Here is a 14,531-nt window from a genome sequence, read left to right on the forward strand (position 1 = left end):
ACACACACACACACACACACACACACATAAGTATGTCATAGTTCGTTTGAAGCATTGTTTATCGGATAAAAGGTGTGTTTGAAGGCTTCTTAATGCAGGTTGGTTGGTTGGTTGGTTGTTTTTGTTTTACGGCATATCAACCCTTTTCAGGTTATTTAATGCCACATCCAAAGATTTTGAAGAAAACATTTTTAATAGAATATATTTGTTGTTTTCAAGTCGGTTTCTATTTAACCCATAATTGGAACCCTAACAGGTACTACCACTCCGGGTCAGAGTGGACCTGGGAGCAATGGTAATTTAAGGGGGGCTCCACACTCCCCAAAGCCCACAAGCTGGCGCCTCACCACTGGATATAGTTTAAGGTCATATCCAGGACCTCTTAATGTAGGAATTATACAGTCATTTGAAATAATAAATTAATACAATTCAAAAGTTTACATGAAGAATCATTTATTTACCTGACTGTAGATCGTAAATTTTTTTAAATATTAGGTTGGTATAAAAATAATGTGTTTTTTTTATATATATATATGGTTGAACGGTAGAAAACGACATTTTTTTTTGCACCAATCTAATACTTTCGGATGTAGCATCCATTTTTAAAAGGTATAAATTATATGATCACTCTCTATGCTGTCGTTAATTTTTCTATTATATATATATATATATATATATATATATATATATATATAGAGAGAGAGAGAGAGAGAGAGAGAGAGAGAGAGAGAGAGAAGAGAGAGAGAACATATATATATTTTTCTATTATATATTTATATATATATATATATATATATATATATATATATATATATATATATATATATATATATATATAACTACTTAATTTACTCACATAAAATTATTATACGAAAGTATAAATTTATGCGTAAACTTTAAAAGTGCTCAATACGCAGGTAGAGCTAGTTAGTAAGTTATAAAATATATATGACGATTAAGCTCCACTGAAGATTCCGCGTTTCATCCACTCTATGACTCTTCAGAATAGTCCTAGAGTGGATGAAACGCGGAATATTCAGTGTAGCTTAATCGCCATATATATTTTATAAATTACTATATATATATATATATATATATATATATATATATATATATATATATATATATATATATAGAGAGAGAGAGAGAGAGAGAGAGAGAGAGAGAGAGAATTTTCATTATTAAAAATTATATAAAATTTAAAAAAAAACATTATGAACTTGTAAAGAAAGTATGCAGAGTTTTTAATTATCCAAAGGTGTACAAATAAACTTGAAAAAATGCATTTCTTCTCATCGGAGGAAAGAGGTTTGCAAAATATACAATAACTTTTGCAGGTTAATGCATTTAAAGAAACTACACAAATAAATTGAATCATATTTGCATCAAAACGTTATTAAACAGTTAGTGAAAGTTTATCAAGATTCATAATGATTATGAAAACAGGAACAAGGTAAAAAGAATATGGTAAAAAGTCCATTGAATAAAAAGGTAAACTCCGGGAAGAAACAGGATAAATCGGGTTTGTATTACTGTACACATAGATTCGAAAAAGTTGTCAAAAAACAAATATAGAACAAATAAATGTTATCAAAGGCAAGATAAGTTACTTTTCTACCTAACTGGATATATTTTTTGTGTTTTTATTCAGTGTAACATGTTTATTCAGCTCGAAAAACATGCAATGTTTACCGATGTATTGGAAAATTCAAAATGGCAGCCGACTGTCTCTCGGAGAGGGTACGTTTGGGAAAAGGTATTATAAATAATAAACTAGACAAAATACTGTTAGAAAACAACCGAATACATGTCAACTTATGTCACGGTAACATATATTGAGCGAATTTCTAACAGTATTTTGTCTAGTTTATTATTTATAATACCTTTTCCCAAACGTACCCTCTCCGAGAGACAGTCGGCTGCCATTTTGAATTTTCCAATACATCGGTAAACATTGCATGTTTTTCGAGCTGAATAAACATGTTACACTGAATAAAAACACAAAAAATATATCCAGTTAGGTAGAAAAGTAACTTATCTTGCCTTTGATAACATTTATTTGTTCTGTATTTGTTTTTTGACAACTTTTTCGAATCTATGTGTACAGTAATACAAACCCGATAAATCCAAATAAGTCCATAAGAATTAGAAAACAGAATTGCAAAAGTCCATGATGAATTAGTGCTTCCAGGAATCCATTATGGAAATTAAAATTCAAGTTTTTTAATATTTCTAATGGACTCTCCCGTCGATTTCAACGTATGAGATTCCGCCACAACAACTAAGTTGCTCGGAAATCCACACAGATGATTTGTTTATAGTGGTGAAGGCTTTGTGTAGAACCAACCACTATTTTTTGTATTACGTCAGAGCAGGTAACTTCCACAGGACAGAGTATACAGTAGACCAGAGGTTTTTACATCAGAGTTTTCTTCTCCTAGATGCATGTCTTAACGAAGACTGGGGGTGCATCTCTCTCAGAGAATTAATGCGCCTCCATATACCAACATGAAAATTTCTACAACTCGAGTTGAAAACATATTTAATTTTAAAAAGGAAACACTAAATAAGTGGATAGTCCTTAAGCTGTGAAGTTTCGAAGAAATACTTTCCTTCTCATCAGAGGGTAGGATTTAGCAAAATGCGAGATCGGATTTTGCTTGCAAAAGTATTAAATTAAACTACAAGTAAGTCATAGATCTTACTTGATAACAAAAAGTGAAGCAGAGGGAATAGGGTGGATAAAAAAGTGAAATCACTTAAATATGTTTTTAACTCTTTTTCAAAGTGTTTTTTAACATGTTTTATATATATATATATATATATATATATATATATATATATATATATATATATATATATATATATATATATATATATATATATATATATATACACCGTTAATTTTGAGTTAAGATCTTGTTTGTTTTTGTTTTTACGATACGTTTTGAATTAATTCAATTATTTACGAAAAATGTCGGACCTAAAGGGGGCGGTCCGGGTGACAGCAAAGGAGGTGTGACATAATGTCAGTGGGGTGACATTTAAACAGACCGCCTCGGGAGACGTTTACTCTAGCTATGCCACTGATTTGATTAAAACAATTTTTTCAGTAAAATAAAAAATTAAAAAAAATTAAGAAAAAATCCAATTTAGTTTTTTTTAAGGATTTTATTACAAAAATAAAATGATTTCATAAATTTATCGTTTGGTTTTGATTAAATAAAAACAATATTTTGTGAAAACATTTCACAGATTTAAAAAAAAAAAATAAATACCATTAGAAGTAGACACCAAATCTTCATTATAATTAGATTTTAGCATTTCAGCCCAGCGTTGCCCCGGTATTTAAAAGTGTATGTTGAGCAAAAAAAAAAAAAGAAAAAAAAAAGCAGTCAATTTTTTTAACTTTGACCCCTATTATGACTCCTTAACATTTATTGTTTTGGGCTCAAATCAAGTTATTAAGTTAGATCCATGTCCAAGGAACCTATATCTAAAATTTCTAGTGTTCAGACCCAAAATTGTCGAAGGAGTTTAGTAGAGTTCTCAAAGGTCAAATCGTTGAACTTTGACTCCTTAACAGCCAAATTTCAGGCCGAAAACCGCATCACAAAGATGTTCCCAAATCTCAGTACCCTGTATATCAAATTTTGAGTCTGTAGACTGAAAATTGACAGAATTATTGCATGGGAAAATGTACACACACACACACACACGTTCACTTTTATATATATACTAGTATTTCAGCCCGGCGTTGTCTGGGTGTTTGGAGGTGTATGCTGAGCAAAAACAAAAAAAAAAAAAGGCCAATTTTTTTTAACTTTGACCCCTATTAAAACCCCTTAAGATTTATTGTTTTGGGCTCAAATCAAGTTATTAAGTTAGATCCATGTCCAAGGAACCTATATCTAAAGTTTCAAGTGTGTAGACCCAAAATTGTCGGAGCTGTTTGGTAGAGTTCTCAAAGGTCAAATCGTTGAATTTTGATCCTTTAACAGTGCAATTTCTGGCCGAAAACCGATCACATGTATTTTCCCAAATCTCAGTACCCTGTATATCAAATTTCGAGTCTATAGACTAAAAATTGACAGAGTTAATGCGTAGGGAAATGTACCCAAACACACAGACAGACAGTCAGACAGACAGGTTCACTTTTATAGATATACTAGCATGGGTGCCCGGCGTTGCCCGGGTGTTTAGAAGTGTATGCTGAGAAAAAAAAACAAAAAAAAACAAAACGGTCAATTATTTTAACTTGACCCCTACTATGACCCCATAACATTTATTGTTTTGGGCTCAAATCAAGTTATTAAGTTAGATCCATGTCCAAGGAACCTATATCTAAAATTTCAAGTGTTTAAACCCAAAATTGTCGTAGGAGTTTGGTAGAGTTCTCAAAGGTCAAATCGTTGAACTTTGACTCCTTAACAGCCAAATTTCTGGCCGAAAACTGATCACGTAGATTTTCCCAAATCTCAGTACCCTGTATATCAAATTTTGAGTCTGTAGACAAAAAATTGACAGAGTTATTGCGTACTGAAATGTACACAGACACACAGACAGACACGTTCACTTTTATAGATATATAGATTAGGTCGTGCAACCAATATTTTCTTAATCTATATAAATAAAACAATAGATGTGTGTATGTGTGTGTGTGTGTGTGTGTGTGTGTGTGTGTGTGTGTGTGTGTGTGTGTGTGTGTGTGTGTGTGTGTGTGTGAATATTTAACTGATAAACTTTTAAACTACTGGTTAAATAATACTGAAATTAACAGGAAACAGTAATCATTAGGGCTATGACAACAGCATATTCTTTTCATTGTTTTGACTTTCCAGTATATATCCAACACAGTTAATCAACCGAGAACCACATCACTCTATATAAAAGCATATAAGATATCAACGGATACACACTCGAGAGTCAAAACAATGAAAAGAATATGCTGTTGTCCTAGCCCTAGTAATCACACACCAAGAATAGTTTATAACGATTAAAATCTTTGTTTGGATGGATAAATAATGCATACAGACATATGTCGGCAAGTTGAAATGCAAAATGTTCATTTCAGCTTGCCGACTTGTTTTTATTGCTTTTGTGCATGTGTAAATTCATTCATAGCTTGAAGTGGCTTAATTTTAAATCTTTCTTATCTATCTGTTGATAGCTTAAATGGTAGGGAACGTGGCTGGAGCACTAAATGTTTTGATTTCGATTCTAGCTGATGGCATCCAAGTCATTATTTTTTTAAACTTTTGAAATCAGTACTATATACTAGGTACAATATAATATTCAATAGAGAATCGGCTCTATAATAATAAATACGAAATCTGCAGGAATTAAAATATATTTAAACCTATTTTTCAACCGGGCAAGGCTAGTTATGTGATAAAGTCAATACTTGTGATGTTTAAGGATCGTGTTATATTTTGGATAGCAGTTTCAAGTTAAAATCCAATTTTTACGTATCTTTAGGTTGTTAAATTTTTATGTGAAAGCACAAAATAATTAACAAAGACTCTCTCTCACCCATGTTAAGAATGACTTTCTAAATAATAATGTTGTTATTCCAGCATGGTGTGTAAACTGCACAAGTACAATAAAAGTTATTAAATTTTAAAGAAAATTAATAATTTTAAAATATTTTTATTACAAAACAATTTCGTAATTATTACTATTTATTAGCTCAGAAGGAGCTAAAAAAAATAATGGGAGAAATTGGAATCAGAGGAATCGCTGAAAAAATATGAAAACAACTGAAATATTAAGGAAAACTACTGAATGCGGAGATTAATACACACGAATCAGATGAGTGAACTAGACAAACTGCTGCAGAGGCAAAACATAAAGAAGTGTTACAGGGAACTAAGAACACTGAAGCTGCATATCTACAAGTTCTCCAACCCCTCACCCATCCCCCCTGATTGCCCCATCATCGCCCACGCCACACACACACACACACAGTGTAATACCAAATAGCCGAAAAGGGTCAATGAGGATGGAAAGACCGAGGAGAGAGCACTGACCAGACCTCTGCGGGACAAGTGCAAAGAACTGGGACCTTGGGGAGGCTTATTGTCACTCAAATTCCAGTGGAGACCAATGGCTGCTGGCAGCGAGAAATCAATAGTGAGAGGCTGTTGTGATAACGCAAATTTATTATGCAAATGTTATCAAAGGAGATGGAGAGTGCTGGAAATCAGAGAGATTTGTTGTCACTCAGCTTACAGGGAACACAACAGGTTTTGAATGGGAGATCTTTGATTATTATTATTATTATTGAAAAAAAAAGAGTTACTCTTTCTCTAAATGCTTACAGTGACGTGTAGAAATATAACACAGTGGTTGAATCAACATAGCGTGAACGTGCAGAATAGTTTTACACTACCATTGTTTTTATGGATATCACTCCAGACAAGGCATGAAGCCAATTGCTGTAAGGAACTCAAAAAAAGTATCACTACAAGGTCAACGATAAGCTAATGCTTAGATTCCACCCCAGAGAACAGCAACTCTTTCCCCTTTGTCAGAAACATTGTTCATGGAACGTGAAGATTAAAAGAATAAAATGAGGGAAGCGAGAGTTACGGTGTTATCAAAAGTAAACCCAAGATACATTTTCTATTTTCCATTTCCCCCTTTACCAAGATTGAAATCAGCAGGTATTAAACCTTATCTCTAGAATACTTATTTCAATTTTGATCACAATCTACTCCATGATTTTATTCTCTAGAAAATGTCTACGATTTACAACTTTAGCTTAAGGGATCTTCAGAAGAAATTGAAATTCAAGGGAATCTTAATTAATAGGTGTCTCATGATTATGGATATAGTGCTTGTGGAGGGAGTATGTGGAGGGCGGATTTTTTTTTTTTTAATTCCAAGATACATTGTTGTACGCTTATCCGCATCTAGCTTCAATTTCTAATCTGTGATCCGTTGCTCCATTGTGCATAGGTTTGGCTGCAGGAGAGATTTATAGAGTACAGGATCTGTCCTTTGTATCTCAAGGTGCAGCTTGATGCCATCTGCATATTACAGAACTATGACAGCTGAATCGAAATTTGTGCTTAATGATTGACGGGCATCAAGATACTCATCAAGTGAGGAAGAAACTGACTAACGTGAATCTGCAGCATTCACGTGAAGGAGAATAATCAGTTTTGGATGAGCAAATCAGCATTCAGTGAATGGCTACAGGAAAGAAATTGAATGCCTACACAGGAGAAAGTGAATATATCTGGAGAGAAATTGAATGTCTTTTGGGGAGGAAGTGAATATCAGTTGAGGTTAATAGTTTCATGTTATAATTCTTATAATCAACAATAAATGACGTCATTATTATGAACACGACATAACAGATAATGATGTCTGCTGAGGAGAAATTGAATGTCAATTGAGGAGAAATTGAATGTCTATTGGGGAGGAAGTGAATGTCTGGTTAGAGTAATAGTTTCAAGTTTTAATTCTCATAAGAGATAATGATGTCTATTAGGGAGAAATTGCATTTCTACTGAGGGGAAATTATATTCCTACTGGAGAAAAATTGAATGTCTGTTGGGAAAAAACTGAATGGCTACTGGTAAAAAAATTAAATGTCTTTTGAGGAGAAATTGAATCGTTATTGAGCAAAAATTAGATGTCTATTGGGGAGAAATTAAATGTCTAATGGAAAGAAATCGAATTCTACTGGGAGAAATTGAATATCTATTGTCGAGAAAATGAATGATTACTGGGAAGAAATTGAATGGCTACTGTTGAGAAAATGAATGGCTACTGTTGAGAAATTGAATGGCTACTGGGAAGAAATTGAATAGTTACTGGGAAGAAATTGAATGTATTTTGGGAAGAAATTGAATGTTTACTGGGAAGAAATTGAATGTTTACTGGGAAGAAATTGAATAGTTACTGGGAAGAAATTGAATGTATACTGGGAAGAAATTGAATGTTTACTGGGAAGAAATTGAATGGCTACTGGGGATAAATTGGAAGTTCTACCGGGAAGAAATTAAATATCTACTGTCGAGAAAATGAATGTTTACTGGGAAGAAATTGAATGGCTACTGGGGAGAAATTAAATGTCTTTTGGGGAGAAGGTAAATGGTTACAAGGAAAAAATTGAATACCTAATTGAAAAAAATTGAATGGCTACTGAGGAGAAATTAAATGCCTATTAGAGAGAAATGGAATACTTATTAGAAATCATCATCGAGAGTCTAAGGTGTCTCTGTACAGAAGTAGTTCAGTACAAGCACTGACCAAATAGTCAAAATAGTATTCGAAGCCTAAATAAGATCATCTTTGTATGTATATTCACTTTCTCCTGAGTAGGCATTCAATTTCTTTCCTGTAGCCATTCACTGAGGGGGATGCCGTTTTCTCTATCCTGCAACCTCTCTCCCACAGAAGAGACGCTGCGAGCCTATCCTTGTTTTATCGTTATTTCCATGGCAGGTGCTCGTCTGAACTCCAATCTCTGGTCCCCCCTCGCCAATCTTTCACGAAAAGTACCCGTCTAGCTGAATCCACTGTGAAAATTTTCCCCACTCTATATCTGTGCCTAAATCAAAACACGGATTCCATGAACAAAGCTTCTTTCTTAGAACTGCACGCCTGTGGAACTCTGTTCCGTCTGCCTGCTTCCCACCGGACTACAACTTGGATGGCTTCAAGTCCAACGTTAACAAATTCCTAATGAACCACGCCCTTAAGTAAACACTTCATCAAATCTCCACACTAACGTAATGTACTTGTAATAACCCTTATCCCTGAGTGGCTTCCGGGCCTTGATAAGTGGTGATCACTGTGTAAAAAAAAAAAAAACAACAACACACACACTAGCTTGTATAAAAAAAAATGGTGTTCCAGCTCCAAATGATATTGCTTATAATAACATCAGTGAGTTGGATACTTCACTACTGGTAGATTTAATTTCGTATTTTTTACACATGATCGCATGTTCATCACAGAGTAAAAATGTATCTAAAAATTCCAGGCCATTGTTTTTCATGATTTCTCGAGATGTCTGGCTTCTGCTTTTTCCAGTGCAGCTACCATCAGGTGCGGATCATAGGCAGGGCCGGTGCCTCCAATATTTTGTGGTATCATTGATGGTTCAAAACGTCCCCAAAATCTACTGAGATCTTTGCCATAAAAGTGAACCTGAAATGAAGGTAAATTTTCATTAACGTTGAATTATGTGAAAGGAGGATAAAGGGCTGAAAGACATCAAAGATGTCACGTGTTAATAAAATAAATTAGTGAACAGTTAAGTATTAGGTTGTTCAGAAAATCTTTTCACTTCACCATTAAAATGTTGATTTAAAATTAGATTTTTGCAGTTTTCTTTTTTAAAAAACAAGTACATATATACATGTCAGACCTAAATAGCAATGCATCTGACAAATCGCTGTTCGAATCTGTCGAGACAGTCATTTGCATAAACTTTCAATCTGTGTTTTTTTACAGAAAAGCAAAGCTTTTTTTGTTAGAGTTCAAAACTGCCTTCGAAACCTAGTAGGTGATTCCCTTTTCTCTTTCCTGCAACCTCTTTCTCACAAAAGAGACGTTGCGAAACTGTCTCTACTCTATCGTTATTTTCATGGCAAGTGCTCGTCTGAGCTCCAATCTATAGTCCTCCCTGGCCAAACTTTCACAAAATAACACTTGACTAGCTACAACCACTATCAACAATTTTTCCTACTCTCTATCTATGCCTAAATCTAAATGCAGATTCCATGAACAAAGCTTCTTTCCTACAACTGCCTGCCTGTGGAACACTGTTCCACTGACCTGCTTCCTGACCAATTACAATACGGTAGCCTTCAAGTCCAATGTAAACAAGTTCTTGTTGAGCCGTTCCCTTAAATAATCAAATTCTACCAAATTTACACCATCAACGATTATTACGCTACTACTTTTCGTTCATTAACTCTTATCCTCGAGGTGTCTGCGGGTCTTGATAAGTAGTGACTCCCTTGCAAAAAAAAAAGAGAAAAATATTTACTTTTCGTCAATCCTATACAGTTATTTGAGAATAGGACTATAGCTAATCAAAACTCTGTGAAAGCAGAAAGCATATATTGTAGGGAGTCGCCCATATTTACTTGGTAAAAGTATGAGGGCCGTTCTAAAAATAAGGCCTTCTATTCTTTAACTCCAAACCTAAAACGTTGAAGAGCTACAAAGACGGGGGTGATACCATAAAAACAAGCGACCTTTTGCGTTCCAGAATTTATTTTTCTACATAGTCAACATTCTTATTGCACTTTTGTCAGCAAGGAACGATGTATTGGTTGTAAGAGCCCAGAGCACGCTTTGTCATTTACATCTCTGGTGTCACTCTAAAATCGACGAACCCATCTCCTAACTGTGCTGACATCAACTGCAAATTACTTACAATAAAAGAGAAAATGCAAACAGATATGAATGGTAAAAAAGAAAATTTTACCTTTTTAAAAAGTTTATTTCGTATGAAAGGACGGATGAGTGCAACTGTGTGACTGAAGTACCACGGTTCGTAAATGAAGTGAGCGCCTTTGAAACGAACGGGGAATGTTCCCTGAAATTTTAGAAACAAGAAAAAGTTTGTATTGTTACATATCAACCAGTAAGTGGTTGTTTAATGGCAATTTTGATATGATATGTAAGGTCAGGATGGTAAAACTAGTAACGATAAAATTGTCGCCCTAAAGAAAACAATACTACAACTTTATTTTAAAACTTTTATTGAAAAAAGTCAATTAAGGTAACTTGATTATGTAGTAGAGCTGACATCTATTCAATGTAGCCGCCTTCAGCCTCAATCACCGCCTTAATATGGGTTCAGAACTGGGAGCATGTCTTTCCCACAAATGGCAGGAGCTTGGCAAATATGCAGCGGATGGCGGCAATCGGGCTGGCTTTGGTGTTGTGGGAGGTCATGTTGGTGATGTTCTCGACGTATGACCAAACAAAGTAGCCCAGCGGGTTCAGGTTGGGGGAGGAGGGAGGACCAGTAAGAGAAGGGTACAAAATCATAGTACTTTTTCTAAAACTAAGCTTAGGTCTCTTTGGACTTGTGGGCCGGCGCCGACTCCTGCTGCCACACCCAGGGTCTGCCAGTGCCCACCTGATTGTATCAGGGGATCACCACACTCTTCAGCACATCCAGGTACACCTTGGTGTCGACTTTCAAGCTGACTTCAAAGATATGAGGTAACATGATGTGGCCCTCACTTCAAACTACGCTAAAGACCATAACTGTGGCCGGAAATTTTGTTTTCATCAATCTGGGCATATCTCTATATTCATGACAATCTAGCGATGCATTTTGAGGGTGTTGGCAATGGTCCTGTTGTCATAACTTGGATCAGTAGAGAGCATGAGTTGTACAGCGGTGCATCTTCGATCTCGTTCGTTGAACATTGTGTCACTTTCAGACATGATAGAAGGTTCCTATCGCTCTCGGGATTTGTACACAATTGGCTAACTAGTAGATGATCTGCAACAAAAAAAAAGAAAAGCGTTTTTCATAAAAAGGAAATGGAATAATGTTGTCTTTTCTAGGGCGACAATTTTGTCATTTCACTCTGTATATAAAACAAATACTACCTGTACACTCTCTGCCATTTTTTTCAGTTCCGAAATCCTCATCGATAACGCTTGAGCAATGCTGTAATTCCTGAAGTTCTCCACAATGGTAATTCCATTGATTTGCGTCTGATCGTTGGTTAATAAATGCTTCAGCAAAAACAAATACGCCCGAAGAACAGTGTCATGGGAGAATTCTTCCCTTTTCCAGTCTCCAATGCTGAAGAGTAATACCACTTCACCCTGAAAATAATTGCACAGACATAAAAATCATTAGGTTATATTTAAACGTACCGATGTTTAGAAAAAAAAAAGTCACAGAAAAACATCAAAGAGAAGTTATTTGTCGGGGTCACCAGTATTAGAGGTTTAATTTCCCTACCTATCTTTCTCTGTAAAAGATAAAACATGTATGCCACTCCAGTAGCATAGCAACTATTTTTGCCACCCAAAGCGGTCGTAAGATTTGCCATCACCTTCATTGGCCGGTGATAATCAAAAATCCAGAAAGTCTTCAAAATATTTATTTTCATGGAATTGCAATCAAGGATCTAAAATCCATTTTAAAACAGTATTAGACACATAAAACACAAAAACATCTCAATGCCTCCATTTAGTCTCAAAAGATAAAGGATACCCCCCCATAAGGATAGCTGCGCGTGTAATTATGAGACAAGGGTTGCGCAATCTCCAACCACACCTCTCCTGAATCGGCAGTTTGAGTCCAGTGGCAAAAAGAAGTCCAGGACGACTGGAAACAATGCCGAGATAAGCGGAGAGTACATACAGCACCTGGAATTCCCAAATGGTCACCCATCTGGTACTGACCAGGTTCAATGTTGCTTAACTTCAATAATCCAACGGGAACCAGTGTGTCAACGTGATTATGCTGTATATATACCTCTACCTTTACAAAAACATGTTACGACCTTAAAAACTCATTTTCGTATAAAATGTCAGATTTTTCGTTAGCTTTTTTATTATTTTAATTTTTTTTTTTTTTTTTTTTTTCTGTTTTCTATGTTTATCCACTCAAAATGCCACTGTTTGTTACGTGCCGCCTGGGGCGAACCGTCTCTCTCCCTTCTCTTTGCTACACCACTGTCGCTCGGCGTTAGGAGGACATGGAATAAAAGGAATACATTATACGCATTTATTAACATATTAACAAATGCAACGAAAACAAGTAATACAACATAAAATAAAACGGTTAACTCACACCCATGGCGGCTCTACCATACGTGGCAGATAATCAAGTTGTTATATTGCATATATGTCTAGATTTAGCAGGAGCGGCGATAGTCACAGCAATGGCGGCGCTGGAAATGAACCCTGTTTGTTGACATAAAACCAATCGACCATATATTTAAGAAACACTAAAACGTCAAAGACTATTTTTTTCTGTCCATGTTATCAGTACAATTCACAATTCATTTTGGCAAGAAAAACACCAGAAAGGACTTCAGCTTAAAAACAATCAATTCTGAGGTGTGAACGTCACAGTTCAGGGGTCTTCCAGGATATGTGCTGGCAGAAATAATTAATTCACTGGATACACTCTATAATATAAAGGGCAAAAATCTGTTTAAATGTATGTATGTATGTATGTATGTATGTATGTCTGAAACTTTCGACAGAGGCGACGGATTTTCACAAAATCCATATCATTTTGAAGCTCGACACTTCGGACGACAAATATCGAAAAATTGGTCCAAAAAATTAATTCCTTCACTTTCAACTGGGCACTTTTCTACAGGGAGGAGTCGTTTTTTCGCCGATATTTTCGAAAGTCATCGCCTCTTTTCGATTGTCTAGCCTCAATTCAAACCTACGTCGCTTCCGGTTTGGCGATGGGCACGACAGCAAACACGTCACTTTTTTTTTTTTTTAATGTTCTTTTCCTCCTTCACGCTAATGGTTCGAGCCTGCCTGGCGACAACCACATTTTTTTTTTTTTTGGCTCAACACACACCTCCAAATACCCGGGCAATGCTGGGCACCCAGGCTAGTTATAATTATATATAATTTTTACTCGAATATATCCACAAATTTATCAGCATTAATCCGAAACAGACAAGTAAACATACAGCCTAGACGGATAACTTTTTACCGTGAGTCAAAACACAAAAACTAACACAATCTGAGATGAAAAACAACTCCCTACTGCTCAAGGCTCCTGTGTCTTAAACTACATCCGCGCACAAACTATAAATCTGACCAGGTATCAACAACAGCAGCAGTGTTTGTCCACACCTCAAGGAATGTGCTCGTCCTCATCAATATCTCCGCAACAATCAGCATCATCAGTACCGTCGTTGCCGTCAACATCTTCCAACAATCAGCAGCACAGTCACCGCCAGCGTCAGCATCTTCTCAACAGTCATGCAGCAAAGCCACCACCAATCATCGCCAGCAATTAACAATATAATCATGCATCAGCCCAGGAACAAGGACTGACATTCATTTGGATTCATCGGACTACTGTTCTCCTCTTGAATATCATTTCCACAACATTTCGGTCGATGTAACCTCCGACCTTCTTCAAGCGTATCATGTTAAACTCAGGAATGTTTCTGTCGAACTTGGGAATTTGGATGAAATTTCGAATGGAACCCTTTATTTACTTCAACTGAGTAGCATGTTCTTGTTCTGTCAGCCATGACTGGATAGAGGTCCTAAGTAATTCGCAATTGTATTTTTCGGTCGCCCACACGGAGAATTGAATTGTAAAAACGATATTCTCCTGAAGGTTGAAAGTTCATTCCTCAGTGTGGGCGACCGAAAAATACAATTGCGAATTACTTAGGACCTCTATCCAGTCATGGCTGACGGAACAAAAGAATGCTACCCCTATGAAATAAATAAAGTGTTCCATTTGAAATACCGTCCAAATTTCCGAGTTCGACAGAAATATTCTTAAGTTTGGCAAGATATACCTGAAGAAGGTCGGAGGTTAC

General features: G+C 35.7%; 1 protein-coding gene across 2 annotated transcripts in view; it reads right to left on the reverse strand.

The window, feature by feature from the left end:
* Nucleotides 1-3,546: 3,546 nt before the first annotated feature.
* The window catches only part of LOC145267061 (retinaldehyde-binding protein 1-like), a 70,556-nt gene continuing 59,571 nt past the window's right edge, over nucleotides 3,547-14,531 (reverse strand). For both annotated transcript variants that reach the window (XM_080123015.1, XM_080123016.1), the window contains exons 4-6: nucleotides 11,596-11,817; nucleotides 10,454-10,564; nucleotides 3,547-9,165 (exon numbers count right to left, since the gene is read on the reverse strand). In XM_080123015.1, the coding sequence (XP_079979141.1) occupies nucleotides 9,010-9,165; nucleotides 10,454-10,564; nucleotides 11,596-11,817 (489 nt within the window). In that variant the 3' untranslated portion in view covers nucleotides 3,547-9,009. The remainder of the gene's footprint in view (nucleotides 9,166-10,453; nucleotides 10,565-11,595; nucleotides 11,818-14,531) is intronic.

This window comes from Euprymna scolopes, chromosome 42 (assembly GCF_053919585.1).
Source record: "Euprymna scolopes isolate OS-2025 chromosome 42, ASM5391958v1, whole genome shotgun sequence".
Lineage (NCBI taxonomy): Eukaryota > Metazoa > Mollusca > Cephalopoda > Sepiida > Sepiolidae > Euprymna > Euprymna scolopes.